This window comes from Callionymus lyra, chromosome 5 (assembly GCF_982586985.1).
Source record: "Callionymus lyra chromosome 5, fCalLyr1.hap1.1, whole genome shotgun sequence".
Classification (NCBI taxonomy): domain Eukaryota; kingdom Metazoa; phylum Chordata; class Actinopteri; order Syngnathiformes; family Callionymidae; genus Callionymus; species Callionymus lyra.
In genome coordinates, this window is record NC_141822.1 from 22,765,017 (window position 1) to 22,791,004 (window position 25,988).

Sequence of the window (25,988 nt, forward strand, 5' to 3'; positions counted from 1 at the left end):
CTTATAGTAATTGCTATAAATTGACACACATGATTATAAAGTGTCATAATTTCCTTTATAAACACCTTTAAATGCTTTATAATGTCTTGTGAATTTGTTTGTAATACATTATACATAACTTCATAGAGTACTCTTGTTAAGAGATAATATTTTGGAAATGATAAACAAACACAAATGTTTTGTTTCACGGTAAATAAAGAGTGATTTTACTTTTTTATTTTATTTTATTTTAAAAGTAACAATTATTAATGTGCAACTACTCATTTTTCTTTTTGTCTGGTTTAATATTTCGAGTAAAAATCATCAAATCATTGGATATTAGTTTGTTTTTGTGATGTTGAGTATTTTCTTTTTTTTCTGTTGGTTAGGATGTTGTCTTACTGTAACATTTTTATATCAATTTATGTTGTTTCTAAAACTTATACTATTTCATTATTTCTTAATACAAAAGTCTAGTTAGACACATTGTCAAAAATGTCATTCATTTTTCTTGTTTACGTATAAAGGGTGACCCCAAAGTTGCTTTTGTATTAATGTTTTCACAATGTGTGCTGTCGAAGAAAACGATAAAACTGTCTCGCTGAAGTCAATTTTCTTTATCGCCCTGCAATCCCCGACTCCTTCCTCCTGGGAAGCGAAGTGAGTAAAGTTCATGATTATCATAATAATAGAGCTCTTCAACGCCCAGTCTCCCTTCAGTGGAGTCGTGTCGCACTGGGACGAACCATTAAAAAGGTGTGAACTCTTCACCACTTTGCTGCCGATTTGTGATGTTTTTAATGACGAGTCTCCAAAACTATCCCCAGGCTCAGATGCGAGTCAGAGATGGCGGCACAAAGAAGAAGTGATAAGCAGAAAGCAGCTTTCTTATCTTGATGTAGAGAGAAAGAAACTAAATGCAGCAGAAGGATTTCATTTTGATAAAGCTTTGGAATACCTGGAGGAAGTATGAGAAAACTTCTATACAAGTTTTATTGGTGATATAATGTTAAAACATTATACAACAAATACACAACTATATAGCCTTTAATAGAGACTAAATCTAAACTAAAATTTTGCTTTGTTAAATTAAATGAATGGAAAGACAAAACAATATTTTATTTACATTTTTACTGGATCAGACAATCATTGACACAAGCATGACATTTATACGATAATGTTAACTATGAGGGGAAATTACCTACGACTTAATGTTCTAATGTTTCAATATATGACTTTATCTGTTGTTAAGATTCAAAGAAATGCAGATTTCAATTGTTATGGAAGGAAATGAAGAATGACATACCTTAAATCCACCTTATTCTCCCTGAAGTGAGATTCTGCTGCTGAAGGATCTGTTTAATCACCAAATAATCACCTACTGTTGCTGACATGGGAGGAAAAAAAAAAGCAGCTCCTGTAGATCCAACACTTTCACCGGCTCCTTCCATCAGTGCAGGTTTGCAGCAGGAGCAGCAGCATGTGTATGTGTGTGTGTGTGTGTGTGTGTGTGTGTGTGTGTGTGTGTGTGTTCACAGCAGAGGCGTCACAAGGGATCCCTATCAATGCAACATAACTCAGATATTGACAGCTGCGTCAATTACATCCCACTGTCTTTTATTAAAGTTTCTTCTCTTCTACCTTCATTGGTTCCTCAATATATAGTTATATTAAAATGTAAATATTGTCAAGTTTCTATCAATATTTCTATTTTTTTCTTACCTTGGTTTAATCAGTTGGATACTTAAGAGGGATGACTTCTTTTGGAGTCTTCCGTTGATTTTGAAGGATGTGTCACTCACTCATTTAGAAACGTTTTGCAAAGAACACACATTGTTTTTAAATGGTTGAACCATAAAAGTGGTTTAATTGACTTGATTGTGTCCTTTAAAATGCGCTCCTTGACAGAGGTATGCACTGTATTTGAGAGATGAAATCAGATGTGATGAGTAAGTGCTATTCCACAGGTAAATTAAAAAAAAAGTTATGTAAATTGTTTTGGCATAAACGTGGGGTATATGAATTTTGAATTGAATAAATCCCCTTTTTCTGATGGCTCTTAAACACCGGGAGTACCAGGAGCACGTGGCAGCACAAAAAGCGGGTGTGTTTGATCATCCACTCGCATAGAAACAAGCAGTTTAAAGCGGTTTGACAGTGGCTTAACAGTAAAGCACGTTCCGAACGTGAGCAATCTGGGTATTTCTGGAAATATAGTCAAATGTTTTTGTAGATAAAAATCTACTCCGCCTATTAATAAGATAGATCGATTTAAAAAAAAAAGGAACGTTATTAAATGTATTAATCCCTCTGGAGATCTCCTTCAGGAAATTGTTTTTCCAGCTCACAGCAACACAGACGATAGATTCATAAAAACAAGAACAAGTGCAATAAAAAAATCAAAGTGCAAGACGACAAAAAAATAGTGTGATGGTGTATCCTTTTGTAACATCCATCTTGTATTGAAGCCGTAGAGAGAAGATTCAAAAAACGCAGGATTGGGTGTAAATTTTAAAAAAAAGAAACTGGTGGACTTGACGGTGGATATTGGACAGTAAGTTGGTAAGTCAAATTTGGGACGCATCGTCAGTAGTGTTCCTAGAAATAAATAACTCTATATTTAAAGATTGTTTGTGCCAGACATTTAAACAGTAGCAAGCCATATAAACAGGAAGTACTTCCACTTTATATAGCTTGCTACTGTTTAAACATCTGCCACAAACAATCCTAAAATATAGAATTATTCAATTCTCCTTCGGGACAATTCTTCTCGCCGAAGGCTTCGATACAAGATTTACATTATAAACGAGAGGTATGGAGGTTTATGGATGCTTTAAAGTGTCTTTTGGGAGGAAGTTCGTCCCTGGGCTCTCAGTAACTTTGTTAAAATGAACTTACATTTCTGCTAAAAACTCAAAAAAAGGATCAGATTACTCAGAAAATAATACCAACCCTTAGTCGACCTGAGGATGAGAAGTAAATGAGTGTAAAAGTGAGTGAAAAGTTCCTTAATGCGTTGATGCAATAGGCATCCGTGTTGATTATCGGACGGTTGTTGGTTCGCTGCCCTGAAGCTCATCAGGAGGCGCCTCTTGGCCCAATATTTGTCATTGACCGTCTGCCGTCTTCTTCTCCCGCCGGTGTCAGTGACTTATGGTTGTTCTTTCTGTCATTCCTCATAAACGTCAATCCCTTGACTCTGTCACACCCTCTGATAAAAGACCGGCTCCTTCTGGACCGGTGAGTCCTGAGCAACAACAAAAAAAAAACCCTACCTGGCTGCAGCTGTGAAGAGCATCTGTTTGATTAAATGGTGGCCAGAGCGCAGCCTGGTCAATTATGCTGAAAGGCAGGATTATTGACTATATTGATCAACGGAGAGTCTGCCCGGCTCGTTTTTTTAAATGTCAAAAAATCACAAGGTAATACAGCAAGAACAACATCAGGACTGTCACAGAGCGAGATTTGTGTTACAGATTCTGGTACTTGGATACCACTCCTACTCCGACAGCCTTAGTCATCTTGTTGGCCCGACTCCTGCCTGGTAACCCCTCTTAAATACATTCAAAAGTCCTTCCCGAGGTTCCCAATGACATGGAGTGGAGCCAAATCAAGCTCACTCCGAGCCTTGCTGTATATCTATATATTTATAGATCAACCCCACATTGAGGAGAATATGCATGAGTTTCAGGTCATATGTGACCTTGTGGCGTCTCTCTAAAGCAGCACAGTTGTGCCCCACAGTGGACGTTGACCCGTGCGAGCTCTCACAGAAGGTATCAAACTGACATTGACTTTCACTCAACTGTTCGGAGCTAATTGGACTCTGGATGTTGTCACCGCCGTGATATAACCCCACCGGACGCAGCACCTATAGCAATAGTAAGTCCTTCTTTTTTTGCGTTCTCATTACGAAGATCACGCAGAGAAGGTTGTCGTCCTGAGCGGAGGATGGAAGTGAGCCAAAGTCCACACTCCACAGAGAACGACCAGGTATTTTTTTGTACTTCAACTTGATGAAAAGAACAATTTAATGGCCCTAATAAAAACACTTTAGAAGAAATATGTGAAAGCGAAGAAGATTCATGTCCAAAAAAATGATTTGTCACGTCCTAGACGAATGATTAGATCGAGAGTTTTGAGCCATTGAAAAATAAAAAGTTCTGATCACTTCCCAAACATTATCAAACAGACTTCTCTGGTTTGTCTCTAATTTTTTTTTTTGGCCAGAATTTGCAATATACCCTACAACCATCAGTGGGCCCCATACAATTACTTGGCTTGATTGGTTTTGACACGCATGATTTGTTTTGTTTTGAGTACTCAATCAGCTACGGTTTTAGACTGTGGGGAAAAAAACCATAGGGGCCAAAGTAAATTACTCAAGCACAACCAGATATGTGCCTGTAACTGGAAGCGAACCAGGCAACCTTCTCGTTGTTGAGTGCCATCGTCAGAATAAGGTTCAGGTTCAAATTTAAATTGTACTTCCTTATATTTCACATGTTTAAAATGTCTTCCTCTCCAAGCTGCAGTAAGTCTCTCATCATGACCATGTTTTGAACTTATTACTTTATAAAGTTCTCCCCCGTCTGAAATCTCGGAGAACAAGAGGTTACGAGAACTGACACCATTATGACGTTATATTGGTCTTCCCTTCTCCTCCAGCCGGCTGTAATCACTCCTCGCTTTGTTTATACAACGACTACCTTATAGGTGGAGACGTACTGGATTGACGATGTGTGGTGACAAACCTTGATGTTTGACCAATCACAGCAGAGTGGGTGGGGCTATGTTAATCAAGATTTGATCTCCTCTGTTTTCAGTGGGTGGGGCTTAAGCATGTTTTCTAATGTAAATATTTCAATGAAAAGGGAGTTTTATACAAACAGACACATACTGATGAGTACAATAGAGGTCCATGAAGGTCAAGAAGTTCAAGATAATATTTGAAACTGCTCATTTTTTTAAGGACTTTCATCATTTGTTTATTGTCGTTTCAACATTTAGTACAACATTCTACTTTTCCCTGCCTTTTGTTTGACCTTAATCCTCCACCCGAAGTCCGATTGTGATCGTTCATCTCGCGGAGAAGGAATCATATTTGTATGGAGGGGACACAGATTTAGTGTCTGCGGTCTCTCACACAGCAAACCTAATGCTTCAGTCAACTTCCTTGACAGCTTCCTGGCTCTCGCCCAAAATCAAAATCTGTCCTTTGGCACAGAAAACAAATTATTTTTCATGAAACCTGTTTCCATCTCTGTTGTCCCTTAGATTGCTGCTCCTCTGCTACACATTGTGAAAGAAGGAGTCAAGGATCTTCCCGGCTTTGGATTAAGACCAGAAACAGAATCTTTCATATGCCCGGAAACGACCCCCCCCCCCCAGAAAACCCTGAGCCGTCTATATACCTTTCCATCTATATGTCCTGAGTCCAAATCCTATTAAAAAGCGAAGGCTTGCTCCTCGCCTTAACCCCTGGATGTCAGCTAATCCTAACTCTTCCTGCGCACGGACTGGAGTGTATAATTTACGGGAGCGAACATTGTGGTATTTGTTTCACAGCAGGAGGCGGCTGAATCAAAATGAGCAGTGGAAGAAGAGCATGGTGTGTTTGGAACCCAGTTTCATCTTGAATTAGCACAGAGTCTTAAAATATGGAGGCAATGTCACAACAAAATATGTCAACCTTTTTTTGCACCACGGGCTAGTGTAATGTCAGCATTATTTTTACAGACCAACCTACAGATAGAACAAAATTAAAAAGGCAAAACAAGCAAAAAACTTTTATGTGTATTATGTGTCGAGTTATTTACCTTCTGAATTAGGTATTCTCACGACATTTACTCCATGTATAGGAGACTCATCGTTGAATTTGTTGTTTTGGGATTAAGGGAACTATCCGGAAAAAGTTGCCACCATTTTCCTTTTTTCTCTCTTTGAATTGCTGAAGTAATAATTATATATTTTAAAGTAGTTTTGAGATTCAAACATTCCTTATGTGATTGACTTTTTGTTGTTTACATGCATTCTAAAAATCACATTTATGTCAGACTGAGACTGTCATTTAGTTAAATGTATGTTACCCAGTATAGAGGTGGAGGGACAGAGGCCAGATTGAAATGGACAAATTCTATTGGACACACACAAAAAAATCTAATCAAATACATAGATAATCGGAGAATGAATATTTGTTTTACATTAAATGTGGTTTAAAAAATGCCATGATATTGTAGTTATCACTGTTGGCCACACGAGGGAGCACTAGGAGAGTAAGCTACCAAAATAGAAATGAACAAGTGTGAAGAAAATATGACATTTGTTTGTTTTTATTCAACAGGTAACGAACGAAAATGACTGAATAATGTGTTGACAGAAGCCTGGCGGTTGTTTTGTGTGTTTGTCGAGATCAATTATCGCCTCACAGACCAGCCATGAAGTTGTTTAATTGTGTTTAACTATACATTTAGCCATTCTCCATTAATGCGCGGCTAAGCTAGCTAACTTTGCTATCAACATTTAATGTCATTATTGACCAAATGTTGTTGTTGCCACGGTGAGCTTTTAAACCATGTTTAAGTGCGTCTTCAATTGTTTATATTAGCCCTGATAAACATTTATTGAGTGTGGCAACTAAACGTTCTATTGTGTTTCAGGCTAACTTTGATGAAAACAACCGTCTAAGAATGTCTTTCACCACAACAAACGACATGTTTTTGTGTCAGGTGAGTTTAAATATTATCATTTCTGTTATGTTCAAATTGTAAACCCTATTGCAGATATGTCCTCTCATATTCCTTATTTTGTATTGTTTCACAATGTACCCAGTTACATACAACATTAGTAAAATCGTTGATCGTAAAAAGAAGTCAAAGAAAGTCAAGTCACAGAAAGAAAAAAATGAAACTTTATTTCTTATTTTTAATTACCACCACTTTGAAATGTAAGCCTATGTAGTTACTCACAACTAATAAAGATTTGCACAGAGCAAATAAATGCAATGCAAAATGTAACAAACCTCTATCACTTGTCTCCCTTTAAACTGCAAATACACATAAAAGAAAGTTGAAAAAACGAAATGTGTCTTTTTTTCCCCCCATGTTGCCACATGAAATGTGGATAACAATTCCAACCCCCATTTTTTTCCCCCTCAAGCAACACAGCTTCTGTTTCTACCCTAATAAAGAGATAAATGAATAAATAATTGCACAATATTATTGCATCAGTTGCTGTTTGTCTTAAAGTTGTATACTCAAAAACTAAAAACAGATGTCAAACACTTAATAATACATATATATTAATGTTATTGAACTCACTCAGCCATCATCTACAACTCTTGCTCAGGCCAAATCTGTATTCGGTGAAATGGAATTTGAGAAATACACACTTAAATTGTGAGAAAACTTGAGCAACCTCACTTGTTTTACATTTCTGAACACAAGCGAGTGATAGCGTGAAGCAACATGCTATGAAATGCATATCGAATAGCTTATTTTTTTTTACCGTTAGTGTTGAAAAACATGACACAGAACCCTCTGTTCTTCCTGTTGTCTGATTAAAAACAAAAGAGAGAAATTCATTGTTGTCCCTCAAATGCAGTTAGCACGATCATTGAAATGATCGCAAGACTGTGGTTTATAATGTTCTTCATTGTAATGTTTTAATGCTAACTTAATTGGTGCAGTAAAATAAATGAATTGGGAATGTTGCTTTTGCTGGACAGTAGGTACTGTGATTCAACAATAACATTCAACAGCTGTTTATATGCATCGACACGGATGACTCAACATCTCCAATACATTGAGCATCGACTAAATTATGGCAAATATCCTTCTCACCTCCCTCTCTCAAATTAAATACGCCCACCAAAAATAAAATAAAAAATAGCTTCATAAGCAAAAAACAGAAACATTAGCATGAACACTCCATTAATAAATAAGTGCTGGCTGGCAATGTAGGAATTGTCATCCAGCTTGTCCTAAAGTAAAAACAATGCAATTGCAGACACAGTCATGACAATGAAAAGACATTCAAACCTAAAGCATGACAATGAACGAAACATGAAAAAATTAACAATCGTGAAAAAGAGACTTGAGTGGTCATGTCCGCCCAGGCCCCTGCGGGTTCCTCCCGAAGAACCCCTGAACATTCCTTGGCCCAAAAGAGTTCCATTTGGCATTTTCCAAACGTTTAGGCCTTTTTTGCCGTTGATCTTTTTTGGCTTCTTTCCCTTGTAATCTTCGCTCAATGATTCATTAAAGCTTCACTGTAAGATTATTTATTTTGTGCGCTAATAAACGTGATAAATAAACCAAAGTGTTAGAACTTCTCAAGTGGATCATCAGGAGAACAACATTTATGAGCAATGTTGGTCACACAATCATTGAACTAAACTAAAAACAGCATGCGAGTGAACTAAGCAACCATGTCTGTCATGTTGGTTAGTTGTTAGTTTGACCATTAATTACAAGCACACGTTTGGAACAAGCTAATTTTCAAAGAAATATAAATGTATTTTCCAAGTGTATTGCTTGCTTTTAGCTGCTAAAGGCCTTCAATTGCTGTTGCAATTATCTTTTACTTCTTTATCAGTGAATTATGTCTATTCTTACCACTTAAATAAGCAGGGTTCTGTAATGGATATCCTCATACAGTGCAACTTTAAGGACTCTTTCTAAATGCTGTCAGTAGAAAAAGAAGCCAGAAAGGTTTGGATGCAACACTTGGCTTCTCGGGCCAACTAAGTCCTCCGACATCAGAGTCGTTCCGGAGCAAAGTGTTGAATAGTCTATTGCATGAGCGCCGCGTAGTTGACTTATGAGCTAAGTCACAAAGTCTTTATAAAAAAACAAGTACGATAAACATAAGTTAGCAACAATCATTACATTTTTTAAGTCAGTGCTACCAACTGATTATTATCTAATTCCATTCATGCATCTATATAATAATACCTTGTAATGAAAAGGGAGGCTATATATATCGGAGTAGTTTTTGTTTCTCTGGGCTGGGTGAAGGACTTGACGCTGTTGGTCAAAGCGTTGAAAACGTTTTTTTCGGTAAAGAGAGGGAGCACAAATATATTAATGATATATAAAGGTACACTGAACAGGTTTACACAAATACACTGCGACACAACACTGAACACATGCAATATAAGCAATAATGTAAATATAGGACGCAAACATGAGAAGGGAGGCTGTAGGAGTGATACCATTGGCTTAAGAGGGTCATGTGATGCAGCAAGAGTCATGGGTAGAAATTGGGATGGAGGCAGAAAAGGCCAATTTTTTTTTTCCAATATCATTTTATCTATATATCATAAAAAATGGTTTAAAAAATGCCATGATATTGTAGTTATCACTGTTGGCCACACGAGGGAGCACTAGGAGAGTAAGCTACCAAAATAGAAATGAACAAGTGTGAAGAAAATATGACATTTGTTTGTTTTTATTCAACAGGTAACGAACGAAAATGACTGAATAATGTGTTGACAGAAGCCTGGCGGTTGTTTTGTGTGTTTGTCGAGATCAATTATCGCCTCACAGACCAGCCATGAAGTTGTTTAATTGTGTTTAACTATACATTTAGCCATTCTCCATTAATGCGCGGCTAAGCTAGCTAACTTTGCTATCAACATTTAATGTCATTATTGACCAAATGTTGTTGTTGCCACGGTGAGCTTTTAAACCATGTTTAAGTGCGTCTTCAATTGTTTATATTAGCCCTGATAAACATTTATTGAGTGTGGCAACTAAACGTTCTATTGTGTTTCAGGCTAACTTTGATGAAAACAACCGTCTAAGAATGTCTTTCACCACAACAAACGACATGTTTTTGTGTCAGGTGAGTTTAAATATTATCATTTCTGTTATGTTCAAATTGTAAACCCTATTGCAGATATGTCCTCTCATATTCCTTATTTTGTATTGTTTCACAATGTACCCAGTTACATACAACATTAGTAAAATCGTTGATCGTAAAAAGAAGTCAAAGAAAGTCAAGTCACAGAAAGAAAAAAATGAAACTTTATTTCTTATTTTTAATTACCACCACTTTGAAATGTAAGCCTATGTAGTTACTCACAACTAATAAAGATTTGCACAGAGCAAATAAATGCAATGCAAAATGTAACAAACCTCTATCACTTGTCTCCCTTTAAACTGCAAATACACATAAAAGAAAGTTGAAAAAACGAAATGTGTCTTTTTTTCCCCCCATGTTGCCACATGAAATGTGGATAACAATTCCAACCCCCATTTTTTTCCCCCTCAAGCAACACAGCTTCTGTTTCTACCCTAATAAAGAGATAAATGAATAAATAATTGCACAATATTATTGCATCAGTTGCTGTTTGTCTTAAAGTTGTATACTCAAAAACTAAAAACAGATGTCAAACACTTAATAATACATATATATTAATGTTATTGAACTCACTCAGCCATCATCTACAACTCTTGCTCAGGCCAAATCTGTATTCGGTGAAATGGAATTTGAGAAATACACACTTAAATTGTGAGAAAACTTGAGCAACCTCACTTGTTTTACATTTCTGAACACAAGCGAGTGATAGCGTGAAGCAACATGCTATGAAATGCATATCGAATAGCTTATTTTTTTTTACCGTTAGTGTTGAAAAACATGACACAGAACCCTCTGTTCTTCCTGTTGTCTGATTAAAAACAAAAGAGAGAAATTCATTGTTGTCCCTCAAATGCAGTTAGCACGATCATTGAAATGATCGCAAGACTGTGGTTTATAATGTTCTTCATTGTAATGTTTTAATGCTAACTTAATTGGTGCAGTAAAATAAATGAATTGGGAATGTTGCTTTTGCTGGACAGTAGGTACTGTGATTCAACAATAACATTCAACAGCTGTTTATATGCATCGACACGGATGACTCAACATCTCCAATACATTGAGCATCGACTAAATTATGGCAAATATCCTTCTCACCTCCCTCTCTCAAATTAAATACGCCCACCAAAAATAAAATAAAAAATAGCTTCATAAGCAAAAAACAGAAACATTAGCATGAACACTCCATTAATAAATAAGTGCTGGCTGGCAATGTAGGAATTGTCATCCAGCTTGTCCTAAAGTAAAAACAATGCAATTGCAGACACAGTCATGACAATGAAAAGACATTCAAACCTAAAGCATGACAATGAACGAAACATGAAAAAATTAACAATCGTGAAAAAGAGACTTGAGTGGTCATGTCCGCCCAGGCCCCTGCGGGTTCCTCCCGAAGAACCCCTGAACATTCCTTGGCCCAAAAGAGTTCCATTTGGCATTTTCCAAACGTTTAGGCCTTTTTTGCCGTTGATCTTTTTTGGCTTCTTTCCCTTGTAATCTTCGCTCAATGATTCATTAAAGCTTCACTGTAAGATTATTTATTTTGTGCGCTAATAAACGTGATAAATAAACCAAAGTGTTAGAACTTCTCAAGTGGATCATCAGGAGAACAACATTTATGAGCAATGTTGGTCACACAATCATTGAACTAAACTAAAAACAGCATGCGAGTGAACTAAGCAACCATGTCTGTCATGTTGGTTAGTTGTTAGTTTGACCATTAATTACAAGCACACGTTTGGAACAAGCTAATTTTCAAAGAAATATAAATGTATTTTCCAAGTGTATTGCTTGCTTTTAGCTGCTAAAGGCCTTCAATTGCTGTTGCAATTATCTTTTACTTCTTTATCAGTGAATTATGTCTATTCTTACCACTTAAATAAGCAGGGTTCTGTAATGGATATCCTCATACAGTGCAACTTTAAGGACTCTTTCTAAATGCTGTCAGTAGAAAAAGAAGCCAGAAAGGTTTGGATGCAACACTTGGCTTCTCGGGCCAACTAAGTCCTCCGACATCAGAGTCGTTCCGGAGCAAAGTGTTGAATAGTCTATTGCATGAGCGCCGCGTAGTTGACTTATGAGCTAAGTCACAAAGTCTTTATAAAAAAACAAGTACGATAAACATAAGTTAGCAACAATCATTACATTTTTTAAGTCAGTGCTACCAACTGATTATTATCTAATTCCATTCATGCATCTATATAATAATACCTTGTAATGAAAAGGGAGGCTATATATATCGGAGTAGTTTTTGTTTCTCTGGGCTGGGTGAAGGACTTGACGCTGTTGGTCAAAGCGTTGAAAACGTTTTTTTCGGTAAAGAGAGGGAGCACAAATATATTAATGATATATAAAGGTACACTGAACAGGTTTACACAAATACACTGCGACACAACACTGAACACATGCAATATAAGCAATAATGTAAATATAGGACGCAAACATGAGAAGGGAGGCTGTAGGAGTGATACCATTGGCTTAAGAGGGTCATGTGATGCAGCAAGAGTCATGGGTAGAAATTGGGATGGAGGCAGAAAAGGCCAATTTTTTTTTTCCAATATCATTTTATCTATATATCATAAAAATTTGGCTACATCCCACCACACTCTGCAGATAGCATCACTGAGCAGCTGTATTTCTACTTTCTACATATTTAAACTTTCTATGACGCAGCACTGACAGAGAGAAAGAAACAAAGCAACAGATACATCGACAGAAAGTAACAAGTTTTCCCTAATAAACATTCAACATGCTTTAACAGTTTTCTAAAAAAAAAGAAAAGAAAAAGGAAACCTAATCAACAAAGAAAAGCGGTTTCTTTTCTTAATTCCACTCTTTAAGTTAAAGTGGCTTCTGAAATCAAAATGAGCTCCAACCCTTCTCTGTGATTCTAGAAACCAGATTGGGTGAAGCTTTTTTTTTCCCGTTTTCTTTCGAAGAGCCAGAGTCCACAGGGCTTATGAGGGTTGTCTACGGTGGTCAGTCAATGGTAAGGGTCAAACGGAGGAGCCAGTCAGGGAACTCAAGATGTGGTCATGGAAGATGGGTCGTTCCACATTGCCGCCACGTCTCTGAACCTGAACAGGAACAAGGAGTTAGTGGTGAAAATGTGCTGTTTTTAAATGCAGCTCATATGTACATTTCTGCTCATTTTCTCTCAATATGTTCTGAATTTGGTGGATAAGGTCTTAGATCTACAGCGCAAAAGTATTAAAAAAGCATAAAGATGGCTTGACCTACTGTATGTGTTATAAACACTATTGATTATCAGTCCCTGACCTTTTATATTGTTGCAATTATTTTCATGGACCAAACTCCGGATAAAAACAGACAGAATGTAATAGTATGGATCTCGCCATAAATCTCGCCCAATCAGTGGGTATTCTAGGCTGGGTTCTCTGACACAAGATGCTCCCATATTCATAAACTAATTTTCACAAGTTTATGTTGTAGAAGGATGGGCCCGAGAGATGGAGAAGACCCCCACTTCTTCTCCTCAACCGTTGTTTAACTGTTCTGTTTCAGCGTAAACACATGTTCGACAACATTCCGGCTCACCTGTCTCTTTTTGCTGACTCATTAGATCTCTGTTTTTTAACCCTATATACATGCTCTTTTTGACGACTAAACCAGCTGAATCTCCTACATTCACAGGCGTCTGAATGTGTCGATGGTCACATTCTAACATGAATTTCTTCTCGACCCAGAGACAACACAAGGGATTCCATAAACACATTTGCTTTCTGGCTGTACTTAATTCGTCAAAATGTTTTAATAGGACTTTGGTGATCTTAAAAGCTGCACCAAAACACTAAGGCTTCATAGTCAGGAGCCTCCAGGAGTAATACTAAGTGCACTATGGCTACCAGTGGCGCAGTAGAACAAAATGTACCTTATGAATGAAAATAGACACGTTGATAGTGCGTCTTATGATCCAAAATATACTGTATCTTCATCTTTGACTCATATGTTCTGAGTGGTTTCTGACCTTGCATTAATGAGGTACTGTGCCAGGCTGATGTTAGCGGGAGTCCCTGTGATGGTGATCTGACGCTCCGATGACCCTTCCATGGCATTAGCAATTTTGATCTGGGCCCCAGACATCTGACGGATCTCGTTGATTTTGGTTCCCTGGCGTCCGATTATGCAGCCTATTAGCTGGGAAGAAAATGGGAGCAGGACTTAGGACGCACCACACTAGAGCTATAGCTTGCTTTTGTGTTCGACATGACTAACAAGTGTGTTACGGATTGGATGGAAAACTGTACTCACATCATTGGGAATGGTGAGTTCATGAGTACTGGCCTGGTTACTGGCATCCAGACCTGCTGCTGGACAGGACAGAAAGGTGGAAAAAAGAGGAGGAAGAGGAAATAAAATAGAGTTTGGCACATTCTTAGAGATGAAAACAGAGTGAAAATATGTTCTTAAGCTTTACCATGGCCTGCTTGTTGACCAGGACTAACACGGTTTTGACAAAGTTATACATGACTAAACTAGAAAATCGTCTATCTTTTCAGGGTGACTAAGGGAAAAACCAAAAGAAACCTCAACATCAACAAGAGCAGACCACCAGCAGGCCATGTCATGGCTGAGCACACCAGTAGGAGGAGAAGAACCAGAAGAAGAGTCGAGAGAAAGCGCAGAAGAGATCAGAGAAGAAAAGGAGGAAGAGAGTGTGTTCGTCTCTACAGGTAAAAACGAGAGAAGGAGCTTCGGTAAAAAGGGGTCCTTGTGTAGGTGGGTACGTACCGGGGAAGGCAGGGGTGGTCTGTCCGAGGGGGGTAAAAGGGGTTTGCTGCATAGCCAACTGGTGGAGCTTGCTCAACTGCTGAGGGGGGGAGGAGGAGGACAGCAGAGCTATGAGGTCATCATTGAAAACACACTTCCGCGCACACACGCATACACACAGACACAAACATACAGGTCTGTCAGAAGAGCAGAAAAAGGATCTGAGGAAAAGTAACAACTTAATAGGTGACAGACAAAGATCCAGAAAAAGACTCATGGAAGACTTGGCCTGAGATGTGGAGGTTTGTTGGATACTTTAAGTTTTAAATCGAGACAGATTTAACACACTTTTTTTCACATTTGAGTGATGAAAACAACATTTACGGCAGTTGTAACATCACTTTAAAAGTTAAAGAGTTTGCCTTTAATTTACAAATGTATTTATAAATATTGTTTTCTATGTTACTTTTAACATATCCTCAACACAATACCAAGGCAAAATGAACATGAAATATTAACCACTGCATCATGATTAAAGGTGATCAAATATTTCATTGCTTAAATGTTAATTGTCCCAAATCTGTTTTGTTTTTTTTGCCGTGTCCTTTACTTAATTAACAACTCTTCAGTTGCTGACATTTAAGCCTTTTTTGAATAAAAAAAGTTGTTTTTTGACTCTACAAGATTGTTTAATGATTAATAAAGATCTCACAGGTGCAGCGTTTGCAGTCCTGCTGGCCAAGCCCCATGAGGTTTTATTAGCAAATAGAGAAAAATAGTCAGAAAAGTTTGAAGAACAAAGTATTAATATTAACGTTTAATATTAATAATAGGGTAAGGAAAAGGCCTCTAGAGAGGGAGGGGGCGGATGTGCCTCCGGAGATGAGCACTCACGTCTGGATGAGGGATGGCGTACTGTCCTTGGATGGTGTAAGCCTGTGAACATTAAAAGAGTGACTCATTATCAGCAGTGCTCGCAGCGTATAACAAGCCAACTCCATTTCTACATTTTAGCATTAATTTAGCACAACTACAAAAAAAAGCATGCATTATTAACTTTCTGTTGTGATTACATCAATCAGATCCAGTTGAATCAAATCAATAAGGGAGCACGAGACAGCAGGGAAGTGACGGGAAGGACGTGTGGGGAACATCAGGAGTGCTGATATATTGAACCGGATGATCTGAAACGACCTTTAATTCATTAAAATATTGCAATTGCAATATTGCTTCAAATATTTCTACCATGTCATACTTTTGTGCCAATGAAGCTCTGTGTTTAGTGTTTTGTTTTGATTAAATAAACCCCCACAAAAAAACTTGACTATTGACCAAAGAATTTGACTCTTTATGGCCAATATTGAAAATAATTGATAACATATTGCTGTTTTTAATTCAAATTTTTAGTATGAATGCATTTCTGGGGTCATTTAAACCTTTAAAACGATTTGACTGTTTGCGTCAGCTTGATACTCACGATTGTAATTGACTAATAATTACATTAAAAAAAAAAGTGTTTATGTTTTTATAAATATTACTAAGTAATTCATGACACCTCTTAACAAAAGTCATATCATTATATGTAGTTGACCTATTTACCTGATGTATTTTATTGTATTAGGGCACTGTACTTCATTAATGTTAGGAAAAGTAACTTGTCTTTCATAAGTTACTGTATAATTCCAAATCAACATTTAACGTCAATTGTTTCATGAAATTCTTTATCATTTAAAGCTGCTATAATGAGGCCGTGATGGATGAAGGACCGAGTGATGGTCGTCATGCTAGTCTAGGAAGGGGTGAGTGAGTGGGTTGGGGGTGTGAGGGAAGTGGGGAGGGGGAGAAGGAGTAAAACCTGGTGCAACACTAACAGGCAGTGGCTGGTGCTGCAGTAAGAGGCTGAGGTTGGCTGTGGACGCCCCCAGTGGGTCTGCTCTTACCTGGCCACCTGAAAAAATGACAGGGGTGGAGGCAGGCTTGGGGCGGTAGGGGATTGTGGCACCTTTCGGTGGGGACTGAGGAGAGTAAAGGAGGAGAGAGTGGGGGGTAGAAGAAAAAAAGGGGGGTGAGATGTGGAGAGAGTGTTAGAGCCAAGAAGAGAGAGAGAGAAAGTTGCATCAAGAGGGTCAGTGCCTGAGGGAAAACAACCTGTGACACAAAGTGCTCTTCACTGTGGACATGCTGACAAAAAAAGCCCTGGTGTGGTTCAGTGGAATTACCTGGAACATTTCAACTGGATAATGATGACGCTATTGCACTTAACTGTAAACCTCTAGTCAGAATTCTGAGACTTACAATCATGTGACAAATGTCCTAGAATCCATGGCCGGTGCCATCATGGAGTTCCGTTGGAGAACTGGCTGCGCAGATAGTTCAAGTTATTGTTAATGTTAAATCTTCCATGTTCTCTTTATTAAACATAAATGGGTACAAATCATGAAGCTTGTGGGAAAATTGTGGTTTAATGTGTAATTTCAATAAAATCAAGTATTAATATTCTTTAGTATGGGTGTGTATTGGCAAGATATAATACGTATCACAATATAGGAGCAACAATATGACATATTGTGATGTATCATGATACTGTAGGAACAAGGATATATTCATAGTATTGTCAGAGTACTTGACTCTGGTGTTGCAGACTTTATGGATCACATGACCCTTAAGGAGCTCGTAACTGCCTTCTTTTGTTTCTCAACTACAATGTGTCCAAAAATCAGCTTTAAAAGCTGCTGGAGTCAACTGTATTATCTGGTCCTCAGTCATCTCATTTTGACTTTTTTGTTACAAGCATGTCTACTGTACATTACATATTATTCGAATTACACATTAATAAAAATAGCTAAAACAGTCCACCTTTTCTTGAATCTGCTCCAAATGTCCTGAAGTTAACATCTTCATTAAACCGTTACATATTCAAGCTGCTCTGGTTGTTGTATTTAGGACAGTTGCCAAGTGTGTTTCTCTACTGCTCAGTAAATCGTGTCGCATTTGTATCTGGTCCTTTTTTCTGTTGCCCAATGAAGCCCCCTCTGTCATCTGGACTTTACCTCGAGCATCACCACACAAATCTGCTTGACACACTGGATGATGGCTTCTGGGGCCCCTGAGATGGTCACTGCACGCTCGGTTGAGTTGGGAAGCATGTCGCCAGCCACCTGGACCTGAGCACCTGTGGACTGGCCAACACAAGCATGTGGAGTCATTTATTGATGTCAACCATGACGATTTAGACACATGCATTTTGGTATTTCACAAGTAGATTTCTCGGGCATTGCACAGACATCTTTTTTAAGTTTTAATGCAACTTAAATGTTTTACATTTTTGTAAATTTGTTGATATACATGGTAAAAAGTCTTGATAGAATACCTCTCTCATTTCTTTGATTTTGGAGCCTCCTTTGCCGATGAGTGAGCCACACTGACTAGCTGGGACAACCAGCCTCAGCGTAACAGGGGGTTTACTGGTGGCTGGACTGTTGCTCATGGAGTTTATTATGTCCTGAGAAAATGGAAAGAGAGAAAAAAAATTCTAAATATACTTAATCTCTGTAGACACTTTAGCTTAATCTGGCTGGAAGACTGCTGATGTAGCATCAAAAAGAAGTCCTGGCCCACTTTCACAGGAGTGTGAAATGTGTTCTCAGCGGTTTTCAACCTAGTGTAATCTTGTCAAACTCGCTTTGTATTTTAATGAATTTTGCAATAGTGTTTGCATGGGGCTGTTTGAAGAGTGTTGCGTCATGTTATACCTCCTCAAACTTGTAGGCGATCATGGCGAAGGCCTTGAAAATAGCATCTGTCGGCCCAGTGATGGTCACTATTCTCTCGGGACAGTTTCCTTCTGAGATGTTGATACGAGCCCCACTCTGTGATTAAAAACAACACAGTTAAGTTAAATAAATCTACGCTGTATGTAATGTTTTATCAAAAATTACTTACATCTTCACGCATTTTCTTAACGGTTTCTCCTTTCTATGGAAAAAAGAGGGGGAAAAAAAGGTGTTTATCACTTAACCACATGTTTTACATTGTTGTGCTCGTGCTTTTTACCTTTCCAATGATGCTTCCAACCTCCTGTTAAAAAAGATAATACAATAATGTGAATTAAATTTCGTATAAAATGTTTAAGAAAAACATTTCAACCCATTAATGCTTTCCTACCTTGCCGTGCATCAACAGCCGGATAGTGAGGGTCACATTCAGCCCACCTTCGGATTGGACCTTTATGGGTTCCATGTTGGGATTGGATCTGGAGGACAGGCCGTGAGAAAGAGGAGTGCGAGGGGTGATGAGAGTTCAAGGGGTGCAGTTGGCTAAGAGGTCACCTATCAAAAAAAAAGATGGTCAATATGTTAAACATTCTGTAAAAAATAATCTTGGAAATCTACCAAATAAAATCAATACTTCTTTATTATAACCCTATGATAATACTCCCAAAATTGTATTTCAATTACATACACATCTAATTCCAATATCCAAAATAGTATATAACAAATTTTACATTTTTCGTTTTTAATGCCCATATTATCGTCCATAAATAAAAACAAGTAATTGAACAGCGTAAACAATCTCCCTTACTTGTTAAACTCTAAATTATTTTCATTAAAAAAAAGAGATCTTTAAGACGCTCATTTGTTGCGCTCATTTCAAATCGCTGACTGACGCACAATTGCAGTTACAAGCAGTGAACACAGGAGAGCGCTGCACGCCAGTAAAGAGATTTAAATGAAACACGTTGAGAATATCATACAATATACACTCATGTATGTACGTATAAAACCAGCTCCAGTTTTTCATTTTCAGGTTTGTCTGTGTGTGAAGTTACTTTCTTTTTCTATTGATTAAAACCCAGATTGTTTTATGTATGAGAGACAACAGGGGAAGAATCACCTACAGCACTTAACCTTGACTAGATAAACAAGGACAGTATCTGTCAATCAGTGACGACAGTGCTCTGGGGAATGAAATAATATTTTCCTTCGACTCATTTATCATTCCTGCATCCCTGGGCCTTTCTGAGTAGCTCATTAACTGATGGAATCTTCTGCAGGTACTTTTTAGTTGCAGTAGAGAACAAACATAATAATAGTTTTATCGTAGCGTCATTCTGATCTCAAAGATTTCAGCCAGAGAATACTTTTCCCGCCCTGCTGGTCAACGGTCATAAATACTGAGGAGATGACTCTTATGTTAATAGTCTTTAAAAATAATACAGACAAAAATGACACAGTAAAATTGCAAACATGTTTGCATATATAAGTAGTTATGTTAGCATATCTTTGTTGAATCTATTTTATTATTATTATTACTATTATTATGTTATCTATATAAATAAGTACATTTTGTGGGATTAATAAAAAACAAACATTATGATATGATAAAAAGTTATAACTCATTTATAGATACTGTCCAGTTTACCTATGTCACCTTGCAGTTTGATTTGTTTATCACATGTGACATGTTTTTAAACAAATGGTAAATATTCACATGATTTAAAAGACCGTCCGTAGCTGCACTAATCTTCATGGCTGGGACTATGAAACTGGGTGAGGCTTGTGCAAAGCCAGCAGAGGTTCGAGAGATAAGGACAGTGATTCTGTTGCCAGCTGTCTCTCCAATCTCCCATGGGAAGCCAGATTACATAAAAAGCCTTAATCTGGGGTTTAAGACCCAAGCCAGTGGTATAGGTCCAGTGCACGGGGCGGGTGGGACAGAAAATACCCTTTAAGATTGATGATAAATGCTGTCTTATTCATCCTCTACAAGACTGTACATCTTGTTAAGAAGTGCTTAAAGAGACAAGTTTAAGTCCAGAGGGATATTTAATTTTAGTTTCTATCTACTTCTGGGAATATATTCTCTGATAATCATCTTAAGTGACAAATCTTTTCAACCATATATAGAGAATACACATTTTATTGTTGGGACTCACGTCCTAAAACTGGGGGGAATTGGGTTATCAAACCCCCCCAACGTGAACAAGGTCAGAGTTAATTGTAGATCTTCCAGACAGTATTTGTACATACATACACATAATAGAAATGGGTCAAGGCCTCTGAATCATTTGCCCCAATAGGCCGAAACCTTGCGGCGTGTCGCCATTTCTCTCGTTAAGTATGATTTCATGAGACACTTAAATTTGTCTAAAATAAATCAATGGTTGTGTCACAAACTATACTATATAATAGAGCGCTTGATTTAGGTTCCCTTTTTTAGGCCTAGTAAGTTATCTGTTAGGAAGTTGGGAAAGAAATGATGAATACTAAGAGAGACGCACGGAATTTTTCATGACATCTGATGGGGAAAGTGGGTCATGCTCGGTGTTGCAGTGCTGCTAGCCTCCTCCTCTATGTCGGCTATTGAATTAATCACGCTTTACGCTCGGCTGGACAACATAGTGCATAAAACACAGCCCCCCCTTCCTTTATTTCTCTTTACTCAACCTCTTTGCTGGCCTTGTCTGCTGCTCAGCACTCGGCACAAAAAAAAGATTTTCTCATGAAGAAACTTTCATATGTGATGGTGCAGTTATTGTCTACTAGCGACGAATCGTTTTTTAATACATTTTTGTAGATTTTGATCATCTGTTTACACAGTTAAAAGGGCCTTGAATTAATCTTCATGCATGCTTATTATAGTACGACTATAAATATCAATGAAATCAATAATTGTATTAAAGGATGTCCCTCACTGGTCAAGTGTAAATTTCTCCTTTTATTTTATGTCAACATCCAATTCAATATCAGGTGTGAGAATAATAAGTGAGATCTCTGTTGCTATATTTTGTTTTATATTAAATACCATTGTTCATCTAAGAAAGACGGTTGCAAAATGACTCTTTTATCAGATCAGAAAATTGTTTTAATAAAGAAAGAAGAAAATAAAATGTGTATGCAAAGTGGAAATCTTTCCGTACAATCATAGGTTTCAAACTTGAAGTCAGTACTGTCACCACGAGACTGTGAGTGTCGGAAAATCCTGTAAAGGAAATCATTAAATGGACGATTGAGTGTCACTGTGATCCCGGCCAAAGCTTCTACATCATCTGTTCCTTCTTAATCCACAGATTTGTTATTATGATGTGTTCACATAAACCATCGACCATGGCGTTACGTCAGAGCTGATTCTGCTAATGTTGCGCGGTTCCAATTCTGCGCCGTGGAAGCAAAGTGTAATTAAAAAGTTATATTTAAACGCTAATAATGATTTTGTGTTGGGTAACTTCTCACCAATACTGAGAATGTAAAGTGTGCGTGCGATTGATGGTAAGCAAAATGGAGGTCGGCTCGCTGCGTTAGTAAACTTTGACAAATCCGTTGAAGCGTGATAACATTTCCTTACAATGCTGGCAACTAATTAAAGAACTGTGTGTTGTTCTTGGGGGTCATTGGGGTTCTCTCAAGTCTGGATGATGCTTTTCTTTCGGCAAATTGAAGCCCAGATGTTGGCATCTGCTCATGAAGCTAGCCAAGGGACAAATGTTGACCCACTATGCAGCCAACAAATGATGATACTAACCAAATGATGTTACTATGCTGCAATTCAAGCAAACAAAAAAGTAGCAGCCGGAGACTGGCTTGTCTGACCTCACTGAGCCATATGTTTTGTCAGAACATCATAGACCTTGACTTCTACACTAACAGGGCATCAATATTTTACTTTATGTTTGAATGCAGGCGATTTTACAATCTTTGACCTTTGCTATCAGAATCCTGCTACAAGAGACATTCTTGGTACGGCTTCCTCTTCACAGCATGAAACAGGGGCATCTACCCATTCAGCCTTCCTATACGCCGCTATGGCAGTGCTCTGAAGAACTGTCAGTCCTCATCAGCAGTGCAGCATCCTGATCCCTCAGCCTCCATCATAATCCAAACCCCAGCAGCACAGAGACAAAAAAAAAGGACAAAAGAACGCACAACTATCACTGAGTGGCTTTAAAAGTACCTCAGTGTACTAACTGTACCTAAAATAGCCCAAGTGTGGGCGGAGGAATTCCGTTGTAAAATGGCATTGCAGTGCACCATGTTGTGTTGTGAATGCGGCGGTAAGAGCCTAGCGTTAAGTCGGCCATTTTAGATTTGCCACAATTTGTAATGTGAGATCACTGCTTGTCACAAAGTCATGGCTTCCATTGCTCTCACCCAGCGGCCAAACACGGGTGTGGAACCCCGATTGTACGAACAATTGGGTCATTTCCAGCAATATAAATAGTAATGATATTGACTAGATTAGACCACCAACCGTCTAATAATTCTGCTTTCTAAAAACGCAAACAAAGAAGTTGATCGTCTGAAAATGCTGCTTCTGAGATAATGCATTACGACATTTTAAGTCGATGACGAGCGAAGAACAAGGCCACCAACAACGCTTAATAAGACTGTGACGATAATTGGAATAACGATGTTGACCATCAGAGATCATTCCGACAGTTCGGATTTTAATCCAGCAGTTCGCTACAACAGCGTCCATACAAATCTGCATCCATGGTTAACTCGTGGACAATGGAATAACTACAGACAATAATCCACTCACCATAAAATAGACTATTGTCATAAACTTTACGAAGTAAAAGCCATGTAGGTTTCAGTAAAATGTTTGATTTGTAATGATGATGTCATAGGTTGAGTGGTGCACTATCACAATTTGTCGGTAAAGGTTGCTCCTCATTTTCAAATATAGTCATACCCTAACTTACATCTATAGAAACTTATTGATTCACACGTATTTCTTCTCTTATCTACAGAAATTACAATTAAAAAATATCATAATTTATCAAACAAAAGCATTCTGTTAAAATTGTTAAGAAAAAACATTCTTTGTTAAATCAACAAATATAAACGTAATAAAAAAGGCTTTACCTTTACCTAGCGCAGGATCGTCGACAACCACCTTTAGCGTTGCAAGAATAAGTATCGCAAAGGGAAAATGATTTTTTTTTCTTCTTCCTTTCGCTCTGCCCACAACAAAATACGCCTCACGATTGGTCCGTACCAACAGGTCACATGAGCGGCGAGAGGAACACGTGACGTCGCTCGAAATCGATCAAACAAAACTGGCAGCCGTCCTCAATGGGGCACAGTTTTGCATCTGCGTTATGGTGACCACTGTTTGTTGTCAAGTGTATATAGGCCGTACGATGAGGCGTAATCTGGGAGACCATCACCCACCAACGTAGACAGCGCCCCCCCTTTATTCGCCATAGTGGAAAGGAGGGCATGCCCAGTGAGGCAAGAGGGCATTGCAGGGACACGTCTGTGGATGAGGTAGTCTGAATCAGAACTGTGGCCTCTGGGCTCTTCATCCTTTCCAGCGGAAGGCTGAGCACCCCCAAAATTAAAAACCATCCATCTATGTTGATCGCAATTGAAATAATCGTCATATGTGATGATGACACCAGTGAGACAGGTGTAGGTGCTGCAAACTAACTTCACTGGTCAGAAAGTTGATGCAGTCTATCGACTTAAGATACAAAAGGGTACATTCAACTAGAGGAGCCCTACCGTGACATGGTCTCTTTCCTCTTTTACCGCATTTTAATCTGCTCCAGTGTATGTGTGAGCCTGTTTGTGTGCCAATCTGTTAGTGTGTACGTGCGGCATTACTGAGCTTTTGCAGCATCCCATCCAGATTTTCCAATCGAGCACAAATAATCCAGCCCTCATGTCAGATGGACAGTTGTGCAGAGCTTTAATCTGTCATTATTAGGGTTGGATGGCAGCAGCAGAAGATCACTGCGTTCAGGGGAGGGCAGGCATCCGGATTAGGAACAATGCAAACAATGAAGGATGTATTTTACCTTACTCTCAATTGTTTTCATTGAGCACAGATGCTCCCAGCTAATGTGACTATCCAATAAAAATGAAGCTTTGGTTTAGAGAGTTACGTTTTACCTTCCAGACAAAAACCTGACGATGCTTTTACTCATCCATCTGACCATAAAATGGCCCTGGGGAGGAACTACAATTAGAGCATTAAATTAGCAACAAATTGAATCATATGTTCGGAGCTGGGGGTTGCAAAATAGGCTGTCACTAAAATAAATGTCATTTTGAGCGACGGTGCTAAAACACCTTTGAAATTTAAGACCAACAGAAATTTTTAAACATGAACAGCGAGCTCAATTGTAGGGGTTAGGAGTCGCCCCATAAATTCACCAATCCCCCCTCTAACTTTCCCAGTCTATGGCCTCGAGCAAGGTGACAAAACCCAAACGGGCCACAGACCCCTCTATTACCACCCCGCCCTGTTTGTGCCTGTCCTCATCGGCAGCAACATCTCCTATCAGGGTACCCGGGTCCTAATGAAGGCAGACGGGCGTGAAGGAGAGAGTGAGACAGTCAATTGTCACCGATTGCTGAATGCAGGGAGTGGTGACCAGAAAAAAGGCCTGAGATAACCTCACCAAGCTGGCCCAGAAGTGTAGTTTATTTTTGTGGGGGTTTTATGAGGGTTGATGAAAATGTAACTGGTTCATTTTTTAATATACAGGGTAAAAAGAGTCATGATTCAGTACTATGCCTGTTTAAGGTAATGGCTGTTTTTAAAATAAAAAAACGGAAGTTCTGCAACTAAATATTACATTTAAAAAAGTCTTGGTGTCGTGGATATGTGTGATGACCAGTGTTGTTATGTTTTCACTTTTGCAAACTATAATTTATGTGGAACATTTGCAATCCCATTCATAAAAATTCAATGTTGTCATGGATTCTGACCATTTCTTTGAAGTTTCGATTCCCTTTAGGTACTTATTCTTCGACCTTTTTCTACAGAAAAAAACCCTACTTAAATCTCTCACTACTAATGCGTAATAATAAAGTGGTGTCGGTAAGATTTAGTTTTAGATAGTTCAATGTTTTAAACCAAACAACCTGGTAAATTTCAAGAACTTCCAACGGTTGTATCCCCAGAGAAAAGAAAGTGCAATGGAACATTGGTAAATGTCATCTGACAAGGAACAGGGCAATTTCCGTGTCTATCTTTTTATTATAAAACCATCTTCTTTTGTGTTTAAAGTTTATTCTGCCATAAACTCTGCACTGGAGTGTCTTGTGGACAATAACCTCACTTAAGTGAATGCTCTAAAAGCATCCTCCATAACTTTAGCTTTACACAAAGCAACGGCATGCTCCTAATGGAAAATATTGCCTGACCCTGTGAGCTGACGTGGTCAATGCGGACAGTAATGGGTCCACATTGCCTTCTGGCCAAAACCGATGATGAATAGACTTGTGTGTTTCGGATTCCTCTGGGCTCTTCTCTTTTGTTGGCGCACAAAAAAAGATACTCTGTCAAACCTAATGCACATGATTGAATTTTGTCTTTGAAGTTTTCAGAAGAAACACTATCATACATTTATGACGTACACAATTCTAGGAAGACTGCTTTATAGTTTTACCATCTGGCTTCTACGG

The 25,988-nt window shown here is 38.3% G+C and overlaps 1 protein-coding gene and 1 long non-coding RNA gene across 5 annotated transcripts; one reads left to right on the forward strand and one right to left on the reverse strand.

Annotated features, from left to right (window-relative positions):
• The first annotated feature begins 9,406 nt into the window (after positions 1 to 9,406).
• Positions 9,407 to 14,579, forward strand: LOC148079786 (uncharacterized). Its single transcript, XR_015711338.1, has 3 exons — positions 9,407 to 9,440; positions 9,757 to 9,825; positions 14,361 to 14,579. It is a non-coding gene; the product is annotated as an uncharacterized LOC148079786 (long non-coding RNA).
• On the reverse strand, positions 12,783 to 18,840 carry LOC148079787 (poly(rC)-binding protein 3-like). Of its 4 annotated transcripts, none has more exons than XM_087791463.1 (12): positions 18,736 to 18,840; positions 18,625 to 18,648; positions 18,514 to 18,546; positions 18,324 to 18,440; positions 17,942 to 18,073; positions 17,622 to 17,750; positions 16,443 to 16,586; positions 15,466 to 15,507; positions 14,593 to 14,668; positions 14,113 to 14,168; positions 13,829 to 13,998; positions 12,783 to 12,917 (listed from the first exon to the last, which is right to left on the reverse strand). In XM_087791463.1, exons 1-12 carry the CDS (start codon positions 18,808 to 18,810, stop codon positions 12,863 to 12,865), a joined length of 1,053 nt encoding a protein of 350 aa, XP_087647589.1. In that variant the 5' UTR covers positions 18,811 to 18,840; the 3' UTR covers positions 12,783 to 12,862. The 4 variants fall into 4 exon arrangements, with proteins under 4 accessions (XP_087647589.1, XP_087647587.1, XP_087647588.1 ...); XM_087791461.1 differs by having other exon boundaries at positions 14,113 to 14,171; XM_087791462.1 differs by having other exon boundaries at positions 14,593 to 14,671.
• Between the last annotated feature and the right edge of the window lie 7,148 nt (positions 18,841 to 25,988).

What these genes read in the sequence shown, in the direction of transcription:
- LOC148079787 (XM_087791460.1), bottom strand. Translation starts at nt 18,810, where the DNA reads ATGGAACCCATAAAGGTCCAATCCGAAGGTGGGCTGAATGTGACCCTC. An exon ending in GGCTGTTGATGCACGGCAAG is followed by an intron (nt 18,649 to 18,735) that starts GTAGGAAAGCAT and finishes CTTTTTTAACAG; the next exon opens with GAGGTTGGAAGCATCATTGG. An exon ending in ACGCCATCCCTCATCCAGAC is followed by an intron (nt 14,672 to 15,465) that starts GTGAGTGCTCAT and finishes TCCCCCCCTCAG; the next exon opens with CAGTTGAGCAAGCTCCACCA.